Here is a 25,626-nt window from a genome sequence, read left to right as displayed (position 1 = left end):
TCCCCATGAGAGAGAAAATACCCCTGACCTCCCCATTTATATACAACCTTCCTGGGGCTGCAGCCCCAGAAAAAAGGGTGGGAAAGAAGAATGAGCACAGAATAGAGATTTCCCTTTTATACATATTGCAACAAGTTCTCCATAAAACATTCATCGGAAATAAATTAAAAAGTCCTCTTGCCACTGCCTCCAAACATAAAAAGGAGCCTACACCCCGGCCCTGGCCCAGGCCATGTGAGGCTCTGATTGTCCATGGAAGAAAGTTAAGGATTGAGGGGCCCAAAGCCTGAGACAGGAGGGCCAGATCCCTCCTCTGAAGTATCCAACAAGAAAGGCGAGGTGACAGCATGGGCCTGGGAGATGGCAGCCAACTCCTTGAGAAACTCAGGGAAAATGACTGCACAGTAGACCGCATTCTTGACTCGCAGAGCCTCACCTTGGCGCTCAGGGGCCCCACCCCGAGGGGGCAGAACTGGAGTTGAAGCCCCAGGGGAGCCCCCACCTAGGCCAAGTCCTGCGCCGTCTCTCCCAGGCTGAAGAACCAACTGTGCCGCCTGCCGGGCCCTGGTTGGACTGTGTGCATGCCGCAGGAGCAACTCCCCCAAGGATGGCCTCCGGCTCTTCACTGGGAATAAATGGGTATCGGGGATTGTGAAGGTGCTGGAGTCAGGCACACTCTCCCCATCTGAGAGAGATGCCCCCCTCCCTGGGTTCATGGATGTCTCAACTAGGACTCAAAAACCAAAATGCTGCCTGCTGAACTTCTTCCCTCTATCCAGCCTCCCCACCCAGCCAACCATCCGTCAGTCAACACTTGAGCCACTTATTCCCAACCAAGACCCCTTCCCCACACCCTCTCACCGCAGGGACTCTCTCACTACTCCTCCCTTTCCAATCAATATTCTACCATCACTAAGCTCTTTCCCCTCAGTCCATAACACACCCTTACCTTACGCTCCTGAACTGGAGCCAACCACTTCCACCTTCCCTCTGCCTGCCTATAACACATGACCCATATCCTCTGCTCCTTCCACAACCACAGGGCCATATATGCAATCACAGTTCAGGGGCTTCACCACTTCTCTCAAACTCCACTAACCCTCCAGGATCTGTTTTCCTATGCCCCCACTTTGCCTACCACCAATCCCTTTCCTCTATCTACCAAAGCACCCTTTCTAATTCACATCAGCTTAGACAACTTTACATGGCCAGACAACTTCATCTCAGCTTAGACTCAAATAAACCATTTAAAATATTGCCCTCTCTCCTATAATTTTCTTCCTAGATTCCTGGATCTGGATCTTTGTCCAATATGTAGGGCCTAGACTCTGAGGATCTAGCTTCTACAGCATGCTACAGTTCCCATTCTCTATCTCTAACACTGGCTACAGAGATATGCTACACAGATCTATTAAATATGGCATTCAGAAGCCTTCACAACCAGGCTCACATGCCCCCTCCAGCCCCTTCTCCAAACTCTTTATACCTTCCCCTGCCTTTGTACCCACACTATCTGCTTTTCCTGAAACCCTCTAGGCTCTTTTCATGCTTTGGTAGCCCTCTCTACCTTATTTTTACTCTCCCTACTGTTTTCATCCTTGGCCTAATCTCATTATCCCCACCCCTCTGAGAAACCTCTTCTGATCTACCCTCCACTGGCTTCCCATTTCACTGCCTTTATCACACTGTATTGAAATAACTTATGTATGTATAGGTCTTCTATCTCATATAGTAATCTGTAAACTCAAGGGTTCAGACTCTTATTTACCTCCACAGTGAACACAGTACCAATACTATGGACATAAGACACCTTCACAGTACTGTACCATGGGGGAATCATGCTAAGGAACTTCAGCCGTATAATAACCATTCTGGTACTGTCTTCCCAACCCACATCTCTCAAGATCCTCCATTTTATTGCTGCTCTCTTGCTCTTAGCAGATTATTTTGCCTCCTATTTTAATTAGCAAATAAAGGACTTCAATTTCCTGACCTTCCTCTCTGCACCTCACAACTCCATGGATACATATCATTTCCACCTTTTATCTATCCTTATTTGCCTGGACGGGAGGGGGAATTTTTCCCATCCAAAGTTAATCCTTTCCTCATGCACTAGATGCCACTACATCTACCACCTTTGGGACCTTGCTTTCTCAGTTATGACACTTCTCTAGTCACTCTCTAGACTGACTGTCAGCTCTTAGAAAGCAGATGTCTCATCTTGTATCTCCCTGAGCTTCCTGTTCCAAAGCCAACGGCCAGCACATACGGCAAGGAGACACTTGCATATTTAACTCTTCCTTCTTCACTATATATTACAACCATTCACCAGATTCTGCCAATACTTCCTTTCCATTTCCTACCTTATCCAATTCTTCCTTTCTGTTTCCACTATTCTAATTCAAGCCTTGCTGGTCACAGCTGCAATACAGCAGAAGCCTCTTGACTCTATTTTCTCCTGTCTCCAATTCACCTAGCACATGAGCTTAACATGCTTATCTCTCCACTCTCACATCTACGAACCTCCAGTGGGTTCTCACTGCCTAAAAGATCACAACTTCTACTCCGCTCAATCTCTAATCTGAGCACCTACTGCTCTGGCCAAATCTTTCCAGCCTTACTACCAACTATTCCACCACCTTCTAAATCCCCTGCTCCAACTAAATAGTTCCTACAGTCCCCTGGACAAAAGAATAAAGCCATCCCATTCTTTTGCCTACCCAAGTCTTAACTATCTCTCAAGGACCATGTCAAATGCCATGTCCTTTCCCGAGCAGTAACAATACCTCAATCTAGAGACTATTCTGTCCCCTTGCCTGTCCTCAACTCCTAAGCAGTTTTTGCTGGTGCTGCTGATTTGGCTCTTGGTGGATGTAACTGTATTTTATCCTCTGACCAGAGCCAAATAAACAAACATCAAGACTCAATTTTCTGCAATTCCTCACTTCATGGCACAGAATTCACTCTTAAGAGCTCAAAACTAACCTTGGCTAATAAGCTATCTAGGGAAGGTAGGGAGAGGGGTAGAGTGGTGGGGTAGGCCTCACCTAGGGGATCAGAGCGGCGGGCGGCAGGTCCTGCTGCAGGGCCCTCGGCCCAATCCAACTTGCCACGGGCAATGAGGTACTTCTTGGCTTTGGACAGCAGTGCTGGGAAGTCTTCCTGGGAGGCCGCAAAGCTCTCAATTTTATTCTTCACAGAACCCAGCACCTATGAAGCACAACTTCATGACATTTCTGTGTGGCTCTAGACTGACAGTCCTTTCTAGTCCCACTGAGCCTGTTCCCAGTCCCCCCAGGGCCACTCCAGCTGCGGGCCTGGCCCACCATGGAGCCTGGACGCACCCATGCATGCATGCATCGCACACCTGCAGCAGGGACTTGACACTGGGCTGGAAGACCATGTTGGTGTTGAGCAGGAAAGAGCGGAGCAGGGGCTGGGGGTGACAGGCCAGCTGGGCCACCAGCCCCGTCAGCAGGAAGTTGACATAGACGGAGTTCTGCAGCATGTTCTCGAGTTTGGCAAAGAGCACAGCCATGAAGGGGCCTGGGGGAGGGTGGGCACAAGGATACAAGGCCTGAACACAATGCACATCACACTCATTCCTCCCAAAACCAAGAGACCACCCCCAACTAGATGAAAATTTTTTGTATGTCAGTGTTTAAGTATCCTGTGATCACCTACTTTGGAGGAGATGAAATGGCAGACACCACATGGACTCATAAGAGTCCAGATGCCAGCTTTACACACACTCAAGATGAAGAGTCAGATCATAGGCTCTGAAGTCAGACAGGCCCAGTTTCAAATTCCAGCTTTATCTTTTACTAGTTATATTACTGGATGAATCAAAATTCTCCAAGCATGGTTTCCCACTTGGCAAAATAAAATATACCCACCTCACAAGATTATTAAAAGGATCAAAAAGATATTCTTACAAAGCAGTTAGCCCAAGATCTAGCAAATTCTAAGTACTCAATAATAACTATAAGCTACATAAACTCTCCCAGTTTTTTAAGCTTCACCCAAGAGGCACAAAAGAAAAAAAGAATGAGCAAGAAAGTGATTGGAACCAAAAGAAGAATCAGGTTACACACACGACAAAGGATAACACCACATATGGGTCAGAAGAAAGCAAGAATGAACCGTAGCAAAAACAAAGGTGACTACACAGGCCAACTTCAATACAGGAGAGAAATCTCTGGAAGCCCAAAGAAGAAATCAACTGTGTTTAGGAACTGGGAACCAAGAAAGCAGAAGAGAATTCATAGGAAAAAAAGAGTTTAGTTCACAGCCAGAGGAAAATGATTCAGGGGAGACTCTGCCAGGTGAGAAGATAACAGAAGGGATTAGAATGATCTGCCAGGAGAATTGGTCTCAACTGAGCTAGATCACCAAGCATGAGGACTCTAGAACCATCAAGGTCTATCTGACCAGGGATCTGTAAGAGAAGGAAATTATACCCAAAAACTGCACTATGAACTAAGGAGAACAATGAAGGGAAAGAGGCAATGAATTCTGAAAAAGATCCTAGAACATTCGCTACTCCAGATACTAGTCTTAGCTCCATACAACTCTAGCTTAACAGGGTCCCAAAGATACCCCATAACTTTGTCCTTCTGTTTCTCTCATTGGGTCACTCTTGCAAGAGAAAATTCAAAAAGCTCAGATAAGTTTACAAAGAAGAAAAGGGACATAAGTTTCAATTAATGCTTGCTTCAAGAATGTGGTAAAACCTACATACCACCTTTCAAGGATATTGGGCAGGAAGGAGCAAAGCCTAAACAAATGGAAAGATATTTTCTAGTCTGTAAGAGGGAGTTGTGATGACTCTAGAGCAGAAGTTTTGGTGCTGTGCAAGCAGGATGGCAGCATATCCCAGGCCCAGTTAGGACATGGACTGGTAACTTGACTACATGATAACTTGACTGCAAACAACCAGAAGATGGGTGGGTACCTTGGTCAACTTATATCTGCCATGCACCCAAGAGATGATAATCCTAGTGAAAAGCTACCACGTGCTGAGTTTTCCCAATGCACCAGTATCAACAGTACGTGGTTTACATCTATCAGTGATGTGGATGGACACTAATTCAAGGTATGTCTAATCTAAAGCACTACACTGCTTCTCAGAGGTGTTTTTTGCCCGTACAGTAAGAGGAGTAAGGATAAGAACCAGATAAGAGGTGGGATGGTAGAACTGGCTCTCAAACAAAAATCAAAGAGGAGTTAGTTAGCCCAGCCACTCAGGTCAAGACTAGCTCCAGGGTCTCTGGAAAGACCAAAGAACTCAGCTGGGGACCTCAGGACCACACTTTGTCATTTGCCCTCAAAGAGGTATTTCACTCTATCTGCTTCAGTCCTTACTACTAACCATAATTTTTAAGAAAGTCTTACTGGGTAGTCATAGCAACCAACAAGGTACAAGGACAGGGACAGGAAAAACCTGAAATTGAATCCTTCTCTGAGGAGACTGGGAGAAGAAAGGAGGCCAGGGCAGAGTAGTGGAAGAACACCAGAAGAGCTGATCCTGGGCCACAGAAAAGTTGACAAGAGACCCAACACCCAGACAAATATAAAGGTGGGAACAGCATGGAACAGCATGGCTTACAGGCTCCGCACATACAGGATAGCACGTATGTCCTCCATATATATTATCAGATACATTGCTGTGATTCACCAGGAAACAGCAAACACAGAACATCCTAATCACAATCCCAGGAAACGGCCAGATTGGGGAAGAGGAAGAACATGCACATAGGACAGACATACAAGGCTCAGACATAAATCAATACTCAAACCAGCACAAGCATGAAGACATACAGACAGACACAGAGACGTAAGTATAACATGAAATGGATCTGGAAGGGACCCAAGCAACATGATGAGGAGCTAGGCAAGTACACAGTAAAGACATGGCCAAGAAGTCTCAAAAATCAGCACAAACATGTCGAGTACATGCAAAGAGTACACAAAGGAGAAGGCCTAGGCTAAGTAGCTTACCAGTGAAGGGTTGGCTTGGCAGCTGGTTGAGAGTCCGCAAAGGGCTGCTGAGGAAGGGGCCAGGGGGCTCAGGGGGACAGGTGAAGCTCTCATAGGCCTCCTCCTCCTCAAGAGGTAGTGGAGGCTCTAGCGGGGGTTCTGAGCCAGCCCCCCCATTGCTCAATGCCACCTCCAGTTCCCGGAGCTCCTGCCCAAAGCCCTCTAGTCCTGCCATGCCCCCAGAGGTGCCCTCCAGCAGCTCCCCAGCTCCCTCCTGAGGCACCCGTCGAACCTTCTTTGCCCCCTCAGGCCATGGTCCTGGCACCCCATTGAGCTGGGGAGGAGGCAGGTGGCTAGGGCCCTCCCCTGCACCCCCAGCAAGCCCCCCACTCCCCAGCTCTTCCTCCTCCCCTTCCCCCACATTGTCCCTGTCCTCCTCAGGCAGTAGGCTGCGTTTCTTAGTCCGGGAGCCAACAGGACTAGGCTCAGGAGGGGGCCGCTCGCCATCATAGGGGGCAGACCAGGTACGGCAGGCTCGGACACACCGGTCCACACCACAGCGCGCCTCACGCAGATACTCCAGGTAATTGTCTTCCAGCTCACCAGGCTCCTCCACAGGGCTGGGCCTTCGGCCAGGGCTGGAGGCTGGGGATGCAGCAAGCCCTGGTGAACGAGGAGCTGGAACTGGGGATTCTGAGCCACCCAGACTCTGCTGTCGCAGGAAAAGGGCCAGACGAGATGGTGTGGAGGGCCGGGGCACTGTCACCACGGAAGAGGAGTCAACACTTGGGCTTCCAGGGCCTACACGGGGAAAAAAACATAAGAGGGATCAAAGAGACAGAGGGCTAGGAGGAAGGACAAGACACCTAGGGAGACTAAGAGACAAGGCAATGAAGCAACAAAGACATGTGACCTATTCAGGTAGCTGATTCTCCACCCTCCAAATTAAGCTTTTCTGTATTCACCACCCCCTCTCACCATCCCCAACACCAAAGAAACAATGAAAAATAGAAACAATACAGGACTGGAATGAAGAAAAGGAGCAGCTTTGCTCAGAAGCTAAATTTCTTTGGTGGAGTTAAGGATCTACCCTGCAAGACCTCTCATCGACCTCCCCAAAGATAGAATACCACTCATGGTCCCTTCCTTCCTCCTACCCTAGCCCCACCTTCTTGTTAGGCTCCCCAGAACCCAAGCCATACCCGTGGTGTCCTCCCTTCTCCCTGCCTCTCTGCTAGGCCCACCTCGTGCCCATGAGGCATGCTCTGGACGGGGTGGGCTAGGGGCACGATGCCGACAACAGCGTGGGATTAGGGAGAGAAACTTGTCTGCTGCTCGTCCATAGAGGTCCACATCACGTACAGCTGGCTTCTGGCTCAGCATCACATGGTTACATGGGACAAGATACCTGGGAAACACAGCAGAAAAAGGACACAGGATAGATGAGGAAGGACCAGGCTTGGCAGAACATTAAGCCAATGGAACTACATGGCTAAGCCAGGCTCCAAGAGGAAAGGCCCCAGTAACCCCAATACAACCCATCGCCCAGCAGTGCACAAGGCCCAGAGGGGTCAGGATCAGCCATCCCTCAGCCCTGTCCCCACAGGTACCTGAGAACCAACTGCAGCAGGACATCCTCACAGCTGAGGTTCAGTAGGGTCCTGAAGAGACTCAGAGAGACCATGCAGAGCTGGGGGGGGGCGGGGGAGGAGGGACGGAGTCACCATAAGAGCTCTCTACCCTCCGAGATATTTACCGAATGGGAACCCCCCAGCCCCAGGCCCAACCAACCACTCCTAGAGTAACAACGTGCACAAGGCCCAGCACATAATAATCAAGTATTAAATAAATGCTCATATGGTCTTTGTAGGCAAGACATCAACTGTTCGCAGACAGGAATGAACCATGTGTCAGATTCTGTATTTCTACAGACCACACACATGTCGGCAGACCCTCTGGCTATATTTACCTGTTGGCAGAGCTTCCAACAATACTTAATGGAATGAACACCTATGAAGAGAGACCCTGAGAAATGCGGGGACTGAGTGAGTGGCTGCCAGGAGACAACAGCAATGTAATAAGTGAGGGAATGCCTGTCAGCGGAGACTGCAGCAGCACAGAAGCCAGAGGGAACCTGGAAGAATCCCAGCTGGGAAGTGGGCGGGGCTGTGAACAAGGAGTCTGAGTCACCTTCTCCAACAGTGGTGTATCTCTCAGGAGGTAGAAGAAAAAGAAGCTCAAGCACAGCTGACAGGAAAAGGAAAAAATAGGTGGGTCCAGAATAGAGGAAACCATTTGTTTTAGAAAATAAGAAGGGTAGTTCTTCGGTGGCTAGGCTAAGAGAGGAGAAGAGAACAGACACCTGTAAGCACTCCCTGACTCCTCTGAATCCCCACAGCACTTTCCCTCTACTTCCCATATGGCACCTAGAGCTCCCTGAAGACAATTATCGGGTCTTGGGCCAGGGCACAACTGCACAGTCTAGGCACTCATCATTTACTACATAACTGTGGAAGGATTAAAAGCCAAATGCAGTGGGAAAGAGATGAGACAGCAGTTTACACTTTGGACAGCACAGATGTTCAGATTTACCCTAAATGACCATTTTAACTAGCAAGGAAAACATTCCCACTCACTGAAAGGTTGTTTGGTAGGTATAAAAATAGCCCCCCAAAGATGTCAGGCCCTAAACTCCAGAACCTGTAAGTATTTTACCTTACAGGACAAAAAAGTATGGTTATGGTTTCGGAATTTGAGATGTGGAGAGTACCATGGATTACCCAGATGGACCCAGTCTAATCACATGAGTCCTTAAAAGCAGAGAGCTTTTTCTAGCTCGGTCAGAAAGAAGAAGGAAAAGAAATCTGAAGCATGAGAGAGACTTGATCCACCATTGATGGCTCTAAGGATAGAAGGGGACCATGAACCAAGGAATTTGGTTGGCCTCAGAATCTGGGAATGGTCCTCTGCTGACAGCTGACAAGAAAACGGGAATCTCAGTCCTATACCTAGAAGGAAACAAATTATACCAACAACCCTACTGAGTAGGTAAATGGATCCACTCTTAGAGCCTCCAGGAAGGAACACCACCCCACCAAACATTTTGATTTTAGCCTGACGAAATCCATATCATATACATATATATGATGTACAGAGCTGCAAGATAATAAATTTGTGTTGTTTTAAGCCTCTATATTTATGGTAATTTGTTATGACAGCAATAGGAAATTAAAACAGATAGGTACACAGACAGATGAGCTAGCATGATTGATGTTAAGCCACAGAAGACAAACTTAAAGAAGTTCAAAGTTGGGGCAACAGGATCAAGCCTAAAAAGGCCAAACAGTGGAAAGGAAAGCAACTGCATCCTGAAATCAGAAGTGTTCCGGTTCCTCGAAGAAGCAGGAACCAAGAAGAAATACCCCAAGAACATGAAGGCTTCCTGAGACCAGAGGACCAAATGCAAGACTAATAGAAACAAATGCCAAAAACGAAAGACAATGAGAGAGAACCAAAGAAGTGAGGATAAGATTAAGACAAAAGCAAGATGGATAGGTAGAGCCTGGCACAGGGAAAAGAAAAATCAACCTTAAGAAGGAAATCAATAGTCCCAAAACACAAAGAGGACATTCCATCAGGCCAAACAGATATAAGACCGTGGTCTAACTTTAGCATAATGAGAAATAAAACTTTTTTGGTATCTTTATAAAATTAAAGCTTTGACACCAATTCCCTGTTGATTTTTGCCAATAATAATTTCTCCATACATGTATCATAATTACTTTTTGGAATAATGTAAAGACATGTATGCCCTGTATATTATAATTCAAGAGATCTCAGGCAGAGTCTAGAAAATATGTTGTTGCCATTTTCAAATTCTGAGTTGTGCACCTGGTTCAGAAACACTGGTCTCATCAGTCAGAGTGGAATATCTCATCTATAACCTCAGTTATTCAGAAATCTCACCTATACAAAATATAGCTCTCCTGAAACCTCACCTACCACAAGGCTGACTACCAGGTATCTCAAGGTATCTCAATTATCTTGAAGGGTTTTTCCATAACCTTTAGTAATCCAAGGACTTCTATTTTAAACACCAGGACCTAGGGAACTTCAATTATTTGTAAAAAGAAGAATAAGATACAAAAATAAGAAACAAAAATGGTTCCAGAGCCAACCAAATGCCATAAAATCCATAATTAAATGAATGCTTTATTCCCCTAGAAAGACTCTGGGTCTTTATTACTTGTAACCTACTTACTCCTATTTCATATATATTTCTGCTGGTTAAAATCCAAACTTTTTACCATAGTCTACAAGGCCATGCCTGATCTGAATCTTACCTACCTTTCTACTTTCATATCATTCCCTTCTTTCCCTTGCTCACTACATCTCCAGTCATACTGGTCTTGCATTTCCTCAAATACATTCAGCTCATCCCCATCTCATGTACTTTGCATGTTGCTCCCTCTGCCCAGACTCTTATATCACTTGTTCTTCAATAGGCAAACTCCCTCATGACCTTGAAGTCTTAGCTCAGAGAGGTTTCTGACCACCCTACTATTTTCTAAGCACCCTGTTTAGTTTTTTCATAACAATGACCACAATTTTCAATTATTTTATTAATTGGCTTATGTGTCCATAAAGGAAGCTCCATAAAGTCAGCACCCATGTCTACCTTGTTTACCATTTATCCTGAGTATAAATGTTCAGAAAGGAATGTTTAAGTAGGTAGGTAAGTGGATGGGTGCTCCAAGTTATAGCAGTTCAAATGCAGCAAATCCAAAGGGGAGAAAAACTAAGCATATCAGTAGCAGCAGGATCACCTATCAAAGCAGACACAAAACCTGGAGAAGTGATCTCGAGTCACCCACAGCAGGTCCCAGAACAATACACAGCTAAAGAGAACCTCAGGCCAATGCTACATTACAAGTATAGCACAATGGCAAAACCTCTAGTCATGAGGAGCGGCCAGTTATCCAGAAAAAGTAACTGTGTTCTAGATTCATATATTACAAAAGCAAGGGAGTAGATTAAAATCTGTACCCAAAATGGTCAAAGTTTAATACTGTAAAGTAAATGCCACCTAACTTTGAAGTGACTGCTGGAGACAAAGGCCAAAGAAGGGCAGACACACCCTCCCAGAACAACAGTCAGAGAGAGAAGATGGCTCACCCAGGTAAGCCAGGACAGAGGTAGGGGCCATACCCGGGAGTTGCTGCCAATTCGGGCAACGAGGGTGTCAAGAATGGTATGGGTGTCATGCCGGTGTAACAGCAGGAATCTCAGGAAGGTACGGAGCAAAGCAGGCTCTGAGATACTCCGTAGGAAAAGTTCCAGATAGGCGGTACTGGCGATCATCTCTTCCACAGATGTCTGGATGAAGGGAAGGGAAGGTTTGGAAATTTAGGGCTTCCCTGCACATATACTGACTCATTTTCCTTCTAAGAAGGAGGCAGGAGAAGACAGGGTAAAAGGGAGGAGGACCCAGCCCACTGCCTCCCACATTGGTTCTGGTATTTAGGTCACCACCCCTTAACCTAATACCCTAATCTACCTTGCCACCCATAACTCTCACCTTGTGCAGGGCAGGGCCCATGACAGGCACTAGAAACCCATTATGGATATAATCAACTAGCTGCTTCTGCACCAAAGGATGAGCCACCTGTAAGGGTGCAAGAAAGAGGGTGGAGGAATGTGAGGTGGCCACTGTCTGGGAGTAGAATGTACAAAGCAGGCACCCTATCCCCAAAATGGCAGAATAGAACTCCAGGGAATATGCCCCCTTCCCCCGCAATATCCCCAGAATGACCAAGGGACCAGACCTCCTGGGAACCCATCCCACCTGAATGACTGCATTGCAGAATTCTAGGGAACTCATGAACAGCGCAAGTGCTGGCACTCCCAGCCAGTCCTCCCGTCGCAGGCAATGCCAATCATCCCCTGGAACCTCAATCTTTCGGGGCAGTGAGGAGTATAGGGCACTCAGCCCTGTGGCCAGCACCTGGGGGCCATCCCCAAGGACAAGTTACAAAAAGCGCAGACAATATAAAAATAGGGAATCAGGGGAGTTATTAACCCAGAGTTTTGACGGGAGTAGGGGAAAGAGCTATTCCTAAAGCAGATACTTAGTTACTGAATGTGCCAGGACATCACCTGGGAACATTGGCCCATGAAGAGCCTTAGTACCTGTGCTATCCACCTAAGCCCATGTTTCATCCCCACCCCAACCCCAGGTACTGCTTTCAAACCCAAGGGGTCACGACCTAAAGGAGAAGGACCCAGTACATAGCCCCTCCACGTCTTCTGGATAGCGAGTGTCTACACACCATACCCCACCCCCATCCCAGGAGGTGCTGACCGGGCAGAAGTACGAGTGATCTGCAATGTAGCGGCCCACAGTGGGACTCCCAGCTGACAGAGCCATGAGCAGGAGTAGGGCGTCACGAGCCTGCTGGCCCAGCGTGCCCTCTCGATGGACGAAGGGAACAAGGCGAGAAAAGAGGAGAAGACGGGGGGCAGCTCCAGGCTCAGGAGGTGGCTGTAGGAAGAACTCGAGCAATGAAGGCTCCCGGGCCAGACACACACATAGCTGGCTGAGAAGTAGCACCAGGCCTTCATCTAGTGCTGGGCTACTGGGCACAGGGCGGCCACAGGCATCCAGCAAGGTCAGCAGAGCCTCACGAACTGGACCATGTCGCAACAGTGGCTGGCGAGCTTCGCTCACTAGCATCTCAAACAGTTTCAATTGCTCAGCCCGCCGTTCCTCAACCCCATCCCCAAGCTCATCCCACTGAAGCTGCCACGCCAACACACGGGTTAGCAGGTCCTCACGCAGAGCAAACTCCAGCAAGGGCCCAGGGGCCGTGGGGGCGGAGGGAACCGCACGATCTTCTACCAGCAGTGTCAACATCTGGTAAGTGTGGTTGCGCACAGCACTGAGATCATCTACACCCCCAGCCGCACGAGGGCCTTGCCGCTCCAGGATTCGCACCACCTGAAGAAGACAAAAGATAGAAGGAATCTAAGATGTTATGATGACTAAATGGGATGGTGAGAGAACACAGCAGGTTAGAGGATTCAGGTAGCCAGTAGATCAGGCCATTTTGCATAGAATCTCCTACCTGAGACCAGTGATTCTTGAAGACCATGAGGCAGGTCTCAGGATCAGCCATGACAGGGGTCTGCAGATTGGCCCCCTGAGGTACACGGTGCCCAGGGCCCCGGGAGGCCAATCTGCTCAGCCAGTTCATCCTCTCCATGAGGCAGGCTGGGCAGGGCCAGTGGCCAGAGGGCCACACTCTGAGAATCTGCCAGCTGGAGGCTTTCTCCACTTGTGTCTCTAGTCTGCTTCATCCGGTCTGCAGGAGCCAGTAGCTGGCCATGGAGCCAAAAGATATACCAGGCTAGAGTAGTATGTCCAGAGGTCACTGCCCAGTCCAGACCTGCAAATCTAACTCAGAGAGAGAGAAAGGAAGAGATCAACAGGAGTTTGCCTCTCTCCACTCCCCAAGAGGCAGAACTCAGAGCCACCAATCCACTGAAAATTCCACTCATGCATAGCATCTTAAACAGAACTCATTTCTACCACCAAACCTGTTACTCCTCCAGCCTTCTCCATCTCAAGAAATGATACCAACATTCACCTACATGCTCAGGCCAAAAACTTGAGGATCCTCCTTATTTCTTCTTTTCCTTAATTCTAATACCTAATTCAACAGCAGCAAACCTTATCACCTATACCCTCAAAGCATATCTTACTATTGCAATCGTTTCCAATCTGGTCTCTGTGCTGCCAGTCTTGCCTCCCACCTCACCTCCCTGACAGTTATTTCTTTTTATTTTTATTTTTATTTTTATTTTTATTTTTATTTTACTTAGTTACTCAGTAGGCTCCACACCAAGCGTGGAGCCCAACTTGGAGCTTGAACTCAGGACTCTGAGATCAAGACCTGAACTGAGATCAAGAGTTGATACTTAACTGACTGAGCCACCCAGGCACCTCAGAGCAGTATTTGTAAACTAAATTATGTTACACCTCTCCTCTTGAGATGTATACCCAATGAATACTCTCCAATGATTTCCCATCACACTAGTAATAATCTAAATACCTTACCGTGGCTTCTAGGGCCCTATATGAACTAGTCTGTATTCACTTTCTACCATCCTCCTCCTCACTCATACTTTTCTAGTACAGGCCTTCTTGAATACGTTCTACTCCCTCAGCCTGGAATGCTCTTCTGATCTTCACATTGTTCACAACACTCCATTGTTTCTGAATGCAATTTCCTCAAAGAGGCCTTACTTAATTCTATCTAACTAGCACATCTTTACTCTCTAGCTTCCTAATCTTACTTTCTTCTTAGCAGGTTTCACTATCTAAAGATACTTATTTGCTTATTTATTTGTCTAGCTTCACCACTAGAATACAAGCTCACTTAGGGCAAGGTTTATCTGTTTTGTTTACTGTTGTATCCCCGGTACCTAAAGCAATACCTAGGAACTCAGTAAATATTTGTTGAATGTATGAATGCTTAAGTAAATAAATGAATGAACAAATGAATGAACGATCAAGAAACCCAGTCTTGGGGCACCTGGGTGTCTCAGTCAGTTAAGTGACTGTGGCTCAGTTAAGTGACTGTGGCTCAGGCCATGATCCCCGGGTCATGGGATCAAGTCCCCTGTGAGGCTCCCTGCTCAGCAGGGAGTCTGCTTCTCCCTCTCCCTGTATAGCTCTCCCCGCCTCCCTCTGTACTTCTCTCATGTGCTCAAGCTCTCTAAAAAAATAAATAAAATCTTTAAAAAAAAAAAAAAAAAAACAGTCTTGGCGTACCTGGCTGGCTCAGTCAGTAGAGCATGCTACTCTTGGCCCCAGGGCCAATGTGAGTTGGAAACCCACACGGCTGTAGAGATTACTTAAAAAAAAAAAAAAAAAAAAAACTTTAAAAAAAAGAAAGAAATCCAGTCTTGATCTGACTCTAACCATCTGGGACGGCTGAGGAAGAAATTCTTTTGTACCTGTCACAGTCCTTCCCTAGAAGCCTACCCAGTAGGAAATTACCCAATAGACCTTTAACTAGCTGAATATACTTAAGAGGTAGAAATCTAGAGCCAATCAAAAGAACAGAACATTCATTTCAGCAAAGAACACAGGGACACATTCCCATATAGAGATACCCCACTCTTGCCAGATATATACAACACTCACTCCTGGGGACATGACATGACACCCTCCCTAGAGAAAGGGGAAAGGTACCAAAATAGCTGTTGGCCTAGACCATAGCTCACAGCTCCTTCTCTATCACACCCCTCACCCCCTCAGCAGTATTCAGAGGAAAGGTGTGGTTCAGTTGTCCTTCCTCTTTAGGCTCAACAAAGGCTGAAGGAACCAGAGACCTGGCACAGCCTCACACTTTGCCCTCAGGTTATGTTAACACCATCCCCTTCCACCCAGATTCTCCATTACCAACTCACAACTAAAGGAAGGTAGCAACTAGGCTTAAGGAAACCTTTGAACAGGAGATAGTCTTCTATAACAAAGGGCAGAGCCATCCTAAACAGCAGGCAGGGCTCACTCACTAACTCTCTAACTAAGTACATCCATACTGATAAAGTACTGAGCACACTGCTAAATAGTCAATGGAAACACAAAGACAGATAAAAAAAGTTGGAGGAGAACATAAATAAAAACTCCAACGAATATTATTAACAGAGGTATTTACAAAAAAGTTACAGAGACATGAAAGAAAGCAACTAATTCTGCCTGAGAGACTATAAGAGGTTCCAGAAAAAAGATGATGTCTTATTTAGTCTTTAGCAATGAGATACTGGCCACAAAGGGAACAGAGGGAGAGGCCTTCATATTAAAACAGTATGTACAAAAATATGGCACCATGAAAGAACATGATAAACCTGAAAAACAGTTCCGGGTTTGGGGTGGCCTAATCAAAGACTACTTAGAGAAGAGAGATACAATATTTAGTTGAAGGGTAAATATGGGTCAAGGTTATAATTATCATTGAGTATCAAGTTTAGGTTTTATCTATTGACACCCTGGAAACAAAGGAGGTTTTCAGACAAAGAAATGACAAGATTAAATTTGCTTTTAAAAAGATGTCAGATAGCAGTATAAGATGGAGCAGAGAGAGGCAGATGGCAGATGAATTAAAGTGGTAAGAGCAAGATTAGAAAAGATAAATCTGAGATTCACCTTTATCTTAGCCATGTCCCAGGTAATAATGAAATTATTTACACCTGTAATATCTATGCCAATAATAGCAAGCTCGTGCAAAAGGGATCAGATCACTCCTTCTTCTTCACATTACAGTGCCAACACAGTGCCTGGCATTCAACAATGTTTGCGGAACTAAATGCTAAATTAAAAATAATTATAGTTAACATATATCGAGCACTTACTATGTGCCAGGCTCTATTCTAAGCACTATATGTAGTAGCTCATTTAAACCCCATAAAAACTCTAGATGTACTATTATCTCCATTTTACACAGGAGAAAATCAAAACCTACAAAGAGTAAATATACTGTCAAAGTCAGCTAGCTAAAAGGAGGAAGACTGGGATGCAAATGCAGATACTCTGCATCCACTTAATTTAGCCAGGAGGTAGAAGCAACAAGACCTGACAAATGGAGGATAAGAGAAGACTCTAATATGAACTATAGGAGATTCAGTAAAAGATAATGCCATTAATGGGTCAGAAACATATAACAATAGTATAAAAGTGTTTTAGAAAAGAGGATGAATAGCTTTGTTAAGCTTTGAGACACCTATAGGATTATCCATAATGTTCAGAAAGCAAATAGAAATATTATCCTTGAGCTCAAGAGTGAAATCAAGACTAGAGATATATATCCAGGACTCAAGAGTTTATATAGGTGGTAGATGAAGCTACGGCGATGGATGGAATCAAACAAAGACATCAGCAGATCTTGAAAGGAGCTGAGGATGACATCATGAGGAAAACCAGAAATTAGGAAAGCAAAGGAGGTGTCTTTGAAGACTGTGAAGGTAGCCAGAAATGGAAGGAAAAATCCAAGAAATAATGATAATCTAGAATTCAAAGAAAGGAAGTTTCAAGAAAGTGGAGACTGCCATAATGTACAGTCTACGGAGAGACTAAGTAAAATAAAGATTGAAAATGATCAGTCAGGTTTAACAATCAAGTTTTAGATAAACTTAGGAAACTAATTAGTTAAAGAATGACTAAACCACAGAAGTATAAGATACAATAACAGGAAAGTCAGTGACATAGGGAGGGATGAAAATAGGGCAATGGCTTACAGAAACTAGGAGGGATGGGAGGAGAGGAGTCAAGAGAAAGAGCTTTTACTCTTTGGTTTGGTTTTATTTTAGGATGGAGAGCCTCAAAGATGTTTGTTAAGTGAGGAAAAGAAGTATGAAGAAAATAACAGGTTGTAGATAAATGAGATGGGGATAACTGACAGAAAAATCAGATACAGGACTAGTCTGAGAAAAAGAAGAAAATAGTAATAAAGGATGCGTGCCAGTTCAGGTAGATCTGAAACAGGGAAGCTAAAATCTTCCACCACCCCTCACCCACCTAACCTTCCCACACTCACTCACCCAAGAGAATAGGGGTAAGGCAGAAGAGGAATGAGAAGGTGATAGAGCCACAGAACGGATGTTCAGTCTTTCACACATGATTTCCTATAAACCATCAGTCATACAGTCTAGTAGCTACCAGCGGCAGGGACGTGCTTAGCCATCTGCCCAAGTCCTTACGCTACCAAGTAAGCACCGGCTGGGGAAGGCAAAGCCAACAGTTGAGAATACTGGTAAGAAATGTCTCCTTTTACGGGCTCTCTCATTGCTAGTAGGCCCAGGAGACTGCATCCTTCCTTACTGGTTTCCTGAACTCTGCCCATGCCTTTGTAAAACAATCCCTTTATTAAATTCTTCCCAAACCAAATTTGTGCAATCTACCCCCTGCAACTGATACAAGAGCATTACTGGTTACGGAATGCTTCCTCAATCATATCTCATTTGAGGACTGAAAATAGAGGCCTGACAGGCAAGTAAGAGTAACACAAAGTAGTAGGTAAAGAAGGAGCTCTGGTTTGAATCTCAGTCTACCATTTTTCTAGCTGTGTGACCTTAAATAAATCATTTCACACATGGGAGCCTCAGTTTCCTTACCTAAAATTCCTGATAAAATAAGTATTGTTAGTATTTTAAAAATTAAATAAAATAACCTATGTAGGGGGGCACCTGAGTAGCTCAGTGGTTGAACATTCTGCCTTTGGCGCAGGTTGTGATCCTGGAGTCCTGGCATAGAGTCCCAATTGGGGGACTGCTTCTCCCTCTTCCTATGTCTCTGCCTCTCTCTCTGTGTTTCTCATGAGTAAATAAACAAATCTTTTAAAAAATAAATAAATAAATAACCTATGTAGCATGCCAGGCATATAAAGCAGGTGCTCTGTAAATGACATTTTCCTTTCTCCGTTCCCTTTCCTGATCCTACCTGACCAGGGTATCCTCATCCCTGACTGAGAGGAGATCTAACCTGCTCTGACACATCCATCCCTACCACCTCCCACTCAAACTCTGGTGAGCTGAAGAAGAGCCAAGCATCCAGTTTCAGCAAAGTAAAGCTTTAACATGTCCAAAACTAAACTGTCTTCAGCTCCTAGAATTCAATTCCAAAGATTAACAACCAACTCCTACCTTGTATATAACTGGGGTGCCCACTTCTGCTTCACTGCTTGACCAACAAAGGGCACTGCTCACAGACCCAAGGGGAATAGCCTCCAGGACCTTTCTTCATCCCGCCACCCCCACCCCAACTCCAACTGTACTCAAAGGCCTCAAAGAGAAGAGCCACACTGAAATCAGTGTCTCAGAACACAAAAGCTAACATGCAACCCAGGCCTCCTTCACATACTGCAAAAACACGAAAGAAGACCATAGCTTGGTGTTCCTGTCACCTACTTAAGACTCTCTCATTCCCTGTTAACCATACAAAGTTCAAAACGAGACAAAGAGAATGGAATTAATACCCTATTACTGTGCCCTTTCCTCTCATTGCAAAGCCTAGAAAAAAAGAGTTGACCCCTCTTTCCAGATTTACCTTCAGGCTCAGCCACAGAGGAAAAGGAAGAAGAAAGAGCCGATCTGTCAGAACCACAAACAGCCAAGGTCAGTCACTCACCTTACAGCACAAAATATGGCCTTACAGGCACATTCAGCAAGGGTGTCCACCAACCTCAGAATAGCAGGCACAGGGCAGGAAGTGGCTCAGTCTTACTTATGAACCTTTGCCCTGGGAGAGGCAAAAGAGGGAGGGAGCTGTGAGCAGGGATACACACCTGCAATACCTACAGCAGACAGGAAGACCAAAATGACCTTTCAAGAACAGGTCAGTAAAATCCTGACATTTCTCTCCCTACAATAGCTCTTTCTAGGCAAGATGACTGATTATTGACATAAGAGGCTTGAATAAGCCATTATCCTAAATACTGAAAAGTAGAAAGATCTGATTAAAACCTCAAAGGAATACAAATGGTAGGGGGTGAGGGGCCAGGAGAACCTCACAGAAGCCTCCTAACCTAGAGCTCAGCTTACACATAGTCTCCCTGCTTGTCCATCCCTCATGTATAGGACAAATGGGCTATCAGTGTGTGATCCCAACTCACTCCCTCCCCTCTCCCCAAGAATCTCTGTTTCTTGCAGGGATCTCACCTGACTCCAGGACACCCTTTATACAATGTGAACCTCAATCACAGTGACTCTCCTTTACAGCAAGGAAGCTCCATGTCACACATGGTTCTTTCTCCACCCCTCTTGGGTGATGACAAAGATGTCAAAAAGAGGAGGAGAGAATGAACTAGATCCTAAAGAACAAGGAAAGTTCACTGGGCAGAGAAGAAAAAGTATTCTTAGTAAGGGAAACAGCTATTACAAAGATCTCAAGGCTCAAAAAAGTAACATGTTTGTTAGGGAACTGTGAACAATTTATTCAAGCTAGAACACAAAGTAGGGAGTGGCAGGAGACAAGGCTGGAGAGGTGAGTTCAGGCCAAATGATGCCATATTAAGGAATTTGGATGTTGTCCTACAGAACACAAAGAGCCAAAGTTTTTAAACAGAGGAGCTCCATGATTACATTTGTATTTTTAGAAAGATCATTCTAGGGACAGACTAGAAAAGAGCAAGTCTGAAGGCAGGAGACTGTTGGGGGTGGAGGGGAGTCCAGATGAGAGACGAGGAGGAAGTAAACTAAAGCTTTACAGTGAAAATGTAGCCATGGAGATGAAGAGGAAAATAATTTAGAGGTTAACATACTAAGATTTTAGTAACTGACTAAATACAGGGGGTGAAGGAACAGAAAGAATGAAGATAACAGTGAAGCCTTTGCCTGGACTGTGATACAGCATGTGGTACAACAGCACACTCTCAGAGCAAAGACAGTGAGTTCTATTCTGGACATGTAAATCTGTAATACCTGTGGAGATATATGGCAAAGCACTGAATATATATGACAGGAACACAGAGAGAGATTATATCCTCATGATATGCTTTTGTATTTCACACTCTCTCTCTAAATTAAAATTATCTTTTCATGTATCTACCTCTCCCAACCTGAGTGAGACTTCCTTGAGACCTTAGACGACCATGTCTCACTCATCTTATCTCATAAAATTTAAGTTTCAGACTACATACAGAAAAAGTATTTGCTAAATGAATAAATGAATTCATATATGAATGAATGAATTTGCTTTCCTAGCACTTAGCAGAGTACTGGTGCATAGCCAAAGTGGAGTAAATGGTTAGTTACATACAGCATTCTAAATATGTTTCTCTCTCTACATCACCATCCTCATTTATGTTACTTCTCAGATCTTCCACCAGTCTGTATGTCTAAGTCAAAAGCCATTTTACTTACTGTACTACTATTTCAACAGAGTTCAGTATAGTTTACCAAACCCAGTGCTTTCTCCAGAACACTCAAGAATTTGGACAGTCCCTAAGAACCCTCTGATGACTTGACTAATCCAACCACCATCACAATGTGATCCAGGTATTACGTGATCTGTTCCCATGTCATTGCCACAATATTAAACAGAACCCTCATCTTGGGCAGCCCCGGTGGCTCAGCCCAGGGCCTGATCCTGGAGACCGGGATCCAGTCCCACGTCGGGCTCCCTGCATGGAGCCTGCTTCTCCCTCTGCCTGTGTCTCTGCGCCCCTCTCTTTCTGTCTCGAATGGATGAATGAATGAATGAATGAATAACGAACCCTCATCTCTGTGGCACTCTCAAAATCTCTTTAATCTCTTTTGGAACCACATTAATTATAAATCATAAAAAATGCTTTTTGCCAGTATAACGTCCTCCAGGTCATCACAACTCTTCCCAAACCTAACATGTCTTTTACTCCACATGGCTTCCACTCTCTGCTACAAATCTTCTTTCCCCAAGTCACTCACTCTCAGGAAACCAAAGTTTGGGCTCAGCTTTGTCACTGTCACGATGTGACCTCTGGTTTATGAATCTGATTCATCATCTATAGCATAAGAATTCCTGCCTTTGCCTACTTCACAAAGTATGTAAACCCAGTGAAATGTGAGATTGAATGAATGCTGTTCAAATGTCAGAAGTTATCTAGAATTACTGTCTAAACACAGGCTTCCTAAAAACATAATAACAACAGCCACACCATCATCACTCTAAATTTCTGCATTTCAGGAACCAGTAAAAATAATTTCTAAAAAAATTTTAAAATAGGCTTGTTACTTTTTATTTCGGCAAATAAGACCATTTCATTAAAACCACACACCAACGAACTGTCACCAACCAGGCGATATTAGTCATTCACTCAGAAAGCACTTTAACACTAAAATAATCTCAGAATGAACTTATCCTTTATGGAAAACTCATGTTTCATGTCATCTTTCTCTCCTTCCTCCTGGATGGATGAAATCTTTATCGTGGACTGACACTATCCTTGGCCCAATGTTTAGTAGTCACTGCTCCAAACCCTGTTATGATACATGTCAGTTACAGGGTTTTGCTCATCAGGGTAGGTGGTAAAGGGTTCCACCAGCAACAAAATGTTTGGCCTCCAGAGAGAAGCAATGGAAACATACCACGGGTCAGAACAGTTGGTTCTGAGGCTGAGACTCTAGAACAGAATGGCAACTTGGGCTTTGGCTGCTCCTCATTCTCAAGAGAATAGTCCGGATGGGAAAGGCCTAAATCTCCCCGAGGTCGGAGAAGGATAGTATCTGGGCTCTATGGTCAACTGCCACTAGAGAGGACAACTCAGTGGTGAAGTGCCATCCCAGCTGTCTAGAACTTATAAAATGTTCATGTGAGTATGGGTTGGCACGGAGAAAGGGATCTGTAACATACTAATAATAAAGTGAATCCAAAACTGTGTCAGGGACAGAGGAATGAGTTGCAAAGGGACAGGAGAAAACTTCTGCGGGCGGTATATGTTCAGTATCTTGAAAGTGGTGACGGTTTCACAGATGTAAACATATGGCAAAACTCATGTACAGGTTACCTATGAGCAGTTTATTGCATATACATTTACCTCAATGAGGTAGGATTTTTTTTTTTCTAACTGTGAGAAACTGAGAGCAAACCCATTCTGTTTGAGACCCTAAATATAGTGTTGCATGTAACAAACCACGTGACTTTCACGAAAGTAGAATTAGCTACTGAAAACGGTTAGTCCAACTTACATGACAACCCTCGGAGTCCCGCAGCCAAGCATAGGTGTAGGTGAGGGGCAGCAGGGGAGTAAGGATGCCCAGAAGCAGGTGGAGAGAAAACAAACGAGAGGCTGTCACAGCCCAAAAAAAAAAAAAAAAAAAAAAAAAACAAAGCACCTCCATGCGAGGGACCATCTCCAAGTCTGGAGTCCCAAAGAGGAACTTGAGAAACTGGCAGTTTCAGTGATTACTCTGGTTGAAAACTAAGCCTCAAGAAATGATTTTATCATCGTTATTACTGCTCGTGACGCCTTCGTTTTTCTGTCCTCGAAAAGCCAAGTGCACGACACTTCCACCCAAGCTGTCCTACTCGGTCTGCAGCTGGGCAGGACCCTGGGCAGGACAGTCCATCCAAGTAGGCTCCGGAGCCAACCTCCACGTTACCGATCCTCGTCCCTTCCCGCACGCCCTACCCTCAACTCCCGCATCCATGCCCCAGCAGCCCGCACGCTCCTGCCTTTGCCCTCTCCTCTCCCCTCCCGCACGGGCCGTACCCCTCACTCAGCTCCCAGGGTTGCCCTCACCCCTGCCCACAGGTGCCTCAGCCCCTCCATAAGCCGTGTTCACAAGTCCCTTTCCCTTGGCCCCTCGAGAAGCACCCCCAGCCCCTCCTCCCTTGCCCGCTCAGCCTCAGGCTCTCACGCTGCTCTCCTCCCTTAGACACTCACACCGGCCCCTCACCACATGCCAGCCCCTCACCCGGACCCCTCACAACCAGCACAGTCACCAAGTCCGCTGCCGTCTTTCGTCAGCTCCTCAGCCTCTCACGCGCCTCTCCGGGCCCTGCGGCCCATACTTGCCGTTCACTCACAGAACCCCGACCCTGACCAGGCCCGATCGCCGCAGCCCCGCTAGGTGAGTTCAGGCCGCCGCCATCGCTCCTCAGGCGCACCAGCCGCGCCCCGCCCCGCGCCACACGCAACCCGCGCCCCCGCGCACCCCACGTAACCGCCCAGCGACGCACCGCTGGGCAGAGGCGTGCCAGCTCATTGGCTGGACCCGTCCAGAGCCGGAGCGTCGAAGCCCGTTTCCTGGCAACGGCCGAGCGCAGGGGCGGGGTCGCCGACGGCATTCCGAGCAAGGAGCACCGCCTCTTCCCCGGGCCCCGCCCCCTGGCGCCCTAAACCCCACCCCTCTGAAGGACTCCGGCGTGTCAGAGGGAAAGACTGCTGGGGAGGCGGAGGCCCGTAGGGCGGAGGCGGAGCCTGAGGAGGAAAGGTCGAACCAGAGGGCAGAAGGCGGGACAGGGACAGGCCAAGGGCGGGGCTGAGGAGGGAGCTGAGCCTGGGAGACTAGCGTGGGGGGGCGGAGCCAATGGTCCTGGGCGGGGCTGAGGGTGGAAGAGTGGGCTGGCCGGGGCGGGGCTAGAACGAAGGGTGGGCCTGCGGGGAGGAGTCAGAGGTGGGCGGGGCCTATGGAAAAGCTGAGCCCACGAGAGGGCTGACTGCGAACAGACTCGGTCGTTTTTGCCCCATCTGCGCGCAGGACTTGGACAGTGCCGGGGCGATGACCTCCCCTTCCTAGCTTCCCAACACCCGCTGTGCCGTGACTCGCCTTGGACACCGTCTTGTTCAGTCACTCAAGGAACAAGGAATAAGCACCTCCACACCAGGCAGGATTCCAGATCACTAGAACCCATCTCTGTCCTGCAAGACCTCAGCTCTTTTTTTTTTTTTTTAGTTTTTTTTAATTGGAGTTCAATTGGCCAACATATAGCATAACACCCAGTGCTCATCCCGCCAAGCGCCCCCCTCAGTGCCCATCACCCATTCACCCCAACTCCCCGCCCATCTCCCCTTCCACTACCCCTTGTTCATTTCCCAGAGTTAGGTGTCTCCCATGTTTTGTCACCCTCACTGATATTTTCACTCATTTTCTCTCCTTTCCCTTTATTCCCTTTCACTAATTTTTATATTCCCCAAATGAATGAGACCATATAATGCCTGACCTTCTCCGATTGACTTATTTCGCTCAGCATAATACCCTCCAGTTCCATCCGCGTCGAAGCAAATGGTGGGCATTTGTCATTTCTAATGGCTGAGTAATATCCCATTGTATACATATGCCACATATTCTCTTACGCCAGACCATTGCAATATAGTGTAATAATTGCCATCAAAGAGCAGCACTTAGCATGGCTTGTGTGTATGAAGGGAAAGAAGGGCGAAGGGGCTTAGGAAAACCATCAGGAGTTTTCCTGATGCTCAGTAGTTGAGCATCTGCCTTTGGCTCAGATCATGATCCCAGGGTCCTGAGATCGAGTCCTGCGTTTGCTGGTCCCTCTGCCTATGTTTCTGCCTCTCTGTGTGTGTCTCTCATGAATAATAAATAAAATCTTCCCAAAGAAAAACGAGTAAATGATGTCTAGGAACAAGCAAGAATGTGGTAAACTAAGATACAGAGATAAAAGTTTCAGATCAGGTCTGTGATTTAGTTCAAAGTATTGTGCCAATGTTAACTCCCTGGTTTTGATCACTGTACTCTAGTTATATAAGATGAGAACAAGGGAACATGGCTAAGGAGTTTACAGGAACTTTCTGTACCTTTTTTGCAACTTTCTGCAAGCCTGAAATTAGTTTCAAATAAAAAGCATTTAAAAAGAAGAAATGGAAGTTTCAGCCCAAAGGATCAGTCCATACTAAGGCAAGGAAGAATGAACAACAGGTGAGAAGGTGCTCTAGGAACTACAATCAGTACAGCATGTCTGGAGCCTAGACAACATGCAAAGGAAACACAGCAATGAGGCTGAAGACATGGATAAAGGTCAGGAACAGGAGATTTGCATGCCATGTGAAGGAGTTTAGATTTTATCCTTGGGATAGCATAGAACTGTAAAGAATTTTATACATGGTCAAACTGAGAAGGCCCAAACTGAAGTAGTAAAGTTACAGAGAA

At 46.1% G+C, this 25,626-nt stretch overlaps 1 protein-coding gene across 6 annotated transcripts; it reads right to left on the bottom strand.

Moving 5' to 3' along the window:
* Positions 1 to 102: 102 nt before the first annotated feature.
* Positions 103 to 23,713, bottom strand: FHIP1B (FHF complex subunit HOOK interacting protein 1B). Of its 6 annotated transcripts, none has more exons than XM_055317642.1 (13): positions 23,696 to 23,713; positions 14,813 to 14,894; positions 13,104 to 13,432; positions 12,341 to 12,976; positions 11,825 to 11,983; positions 11,558 to 11,644; positions 11,188 to 11,355; positions 7,590 to 7,669; positions 7,182 to 7,387; positions 6,001 to 6,780; positions 3,368 to 3,546; positions 3,048 to 3,210; positions 103 to 625 (listed from the first exon to the last, which is right to left on the bottom strand). In XM_055317642.1, the coding sequence occupies exons 3-13, from the start codon at positions 13,239 to 13,241 to the stop codon at positions 264 to 266; spliced, it is 2,958 nt and encodes a 985-aa protein (XP_055173617.1). In that variant the 5' UTR covers positions 13,242 to 13,432; positions 14,813 to 14,894; positions 23,696 to 23,713; the 3' UTR covers positions 103 to 263. The 6 variants fall into 6 exon arrangements, with proteins under 6 accessions (XP_055173617.1, XP_055173616.1, XP_055173618.1 ...); XM_055317641.1 differs by lacking the exons at positions 14,813 to 14,894; positions 23,696 to 23,713 and adding exons at positions 19,166 to 19,276; positions 23,459 to 23,625; XM_055317643.1 differs by lacking the exons at positions 14,813 to 14,894; positions 23,696 to 23,713 and adding an exon at positions 23,543 to 23,631.
* Between the last annotated feature and the right edge of the window lie 1,913 nt (positions 23,714 to 25,626).

Source organism: Nyctereutes procyonoides, unplaced genomic scaffold (genome assembly GCF_905146905.1).
Source record: "Nyctereutes procyonoides isolate TBG_1078 unplaced genomic scaffold, NYPRO_anot_genome, whole genome shotgun sequence".
NCBI classification, from domain to species: domain Eukaryota; kingdom Metazoa; phylum Chordata; class Mammalia; order Carnivora; family Canidae; genus Nyctereutes; species Nyctereutes procyonoides.
This window is presented reverse-complemented; position numbering and strand designations above follow the sequence as displayed.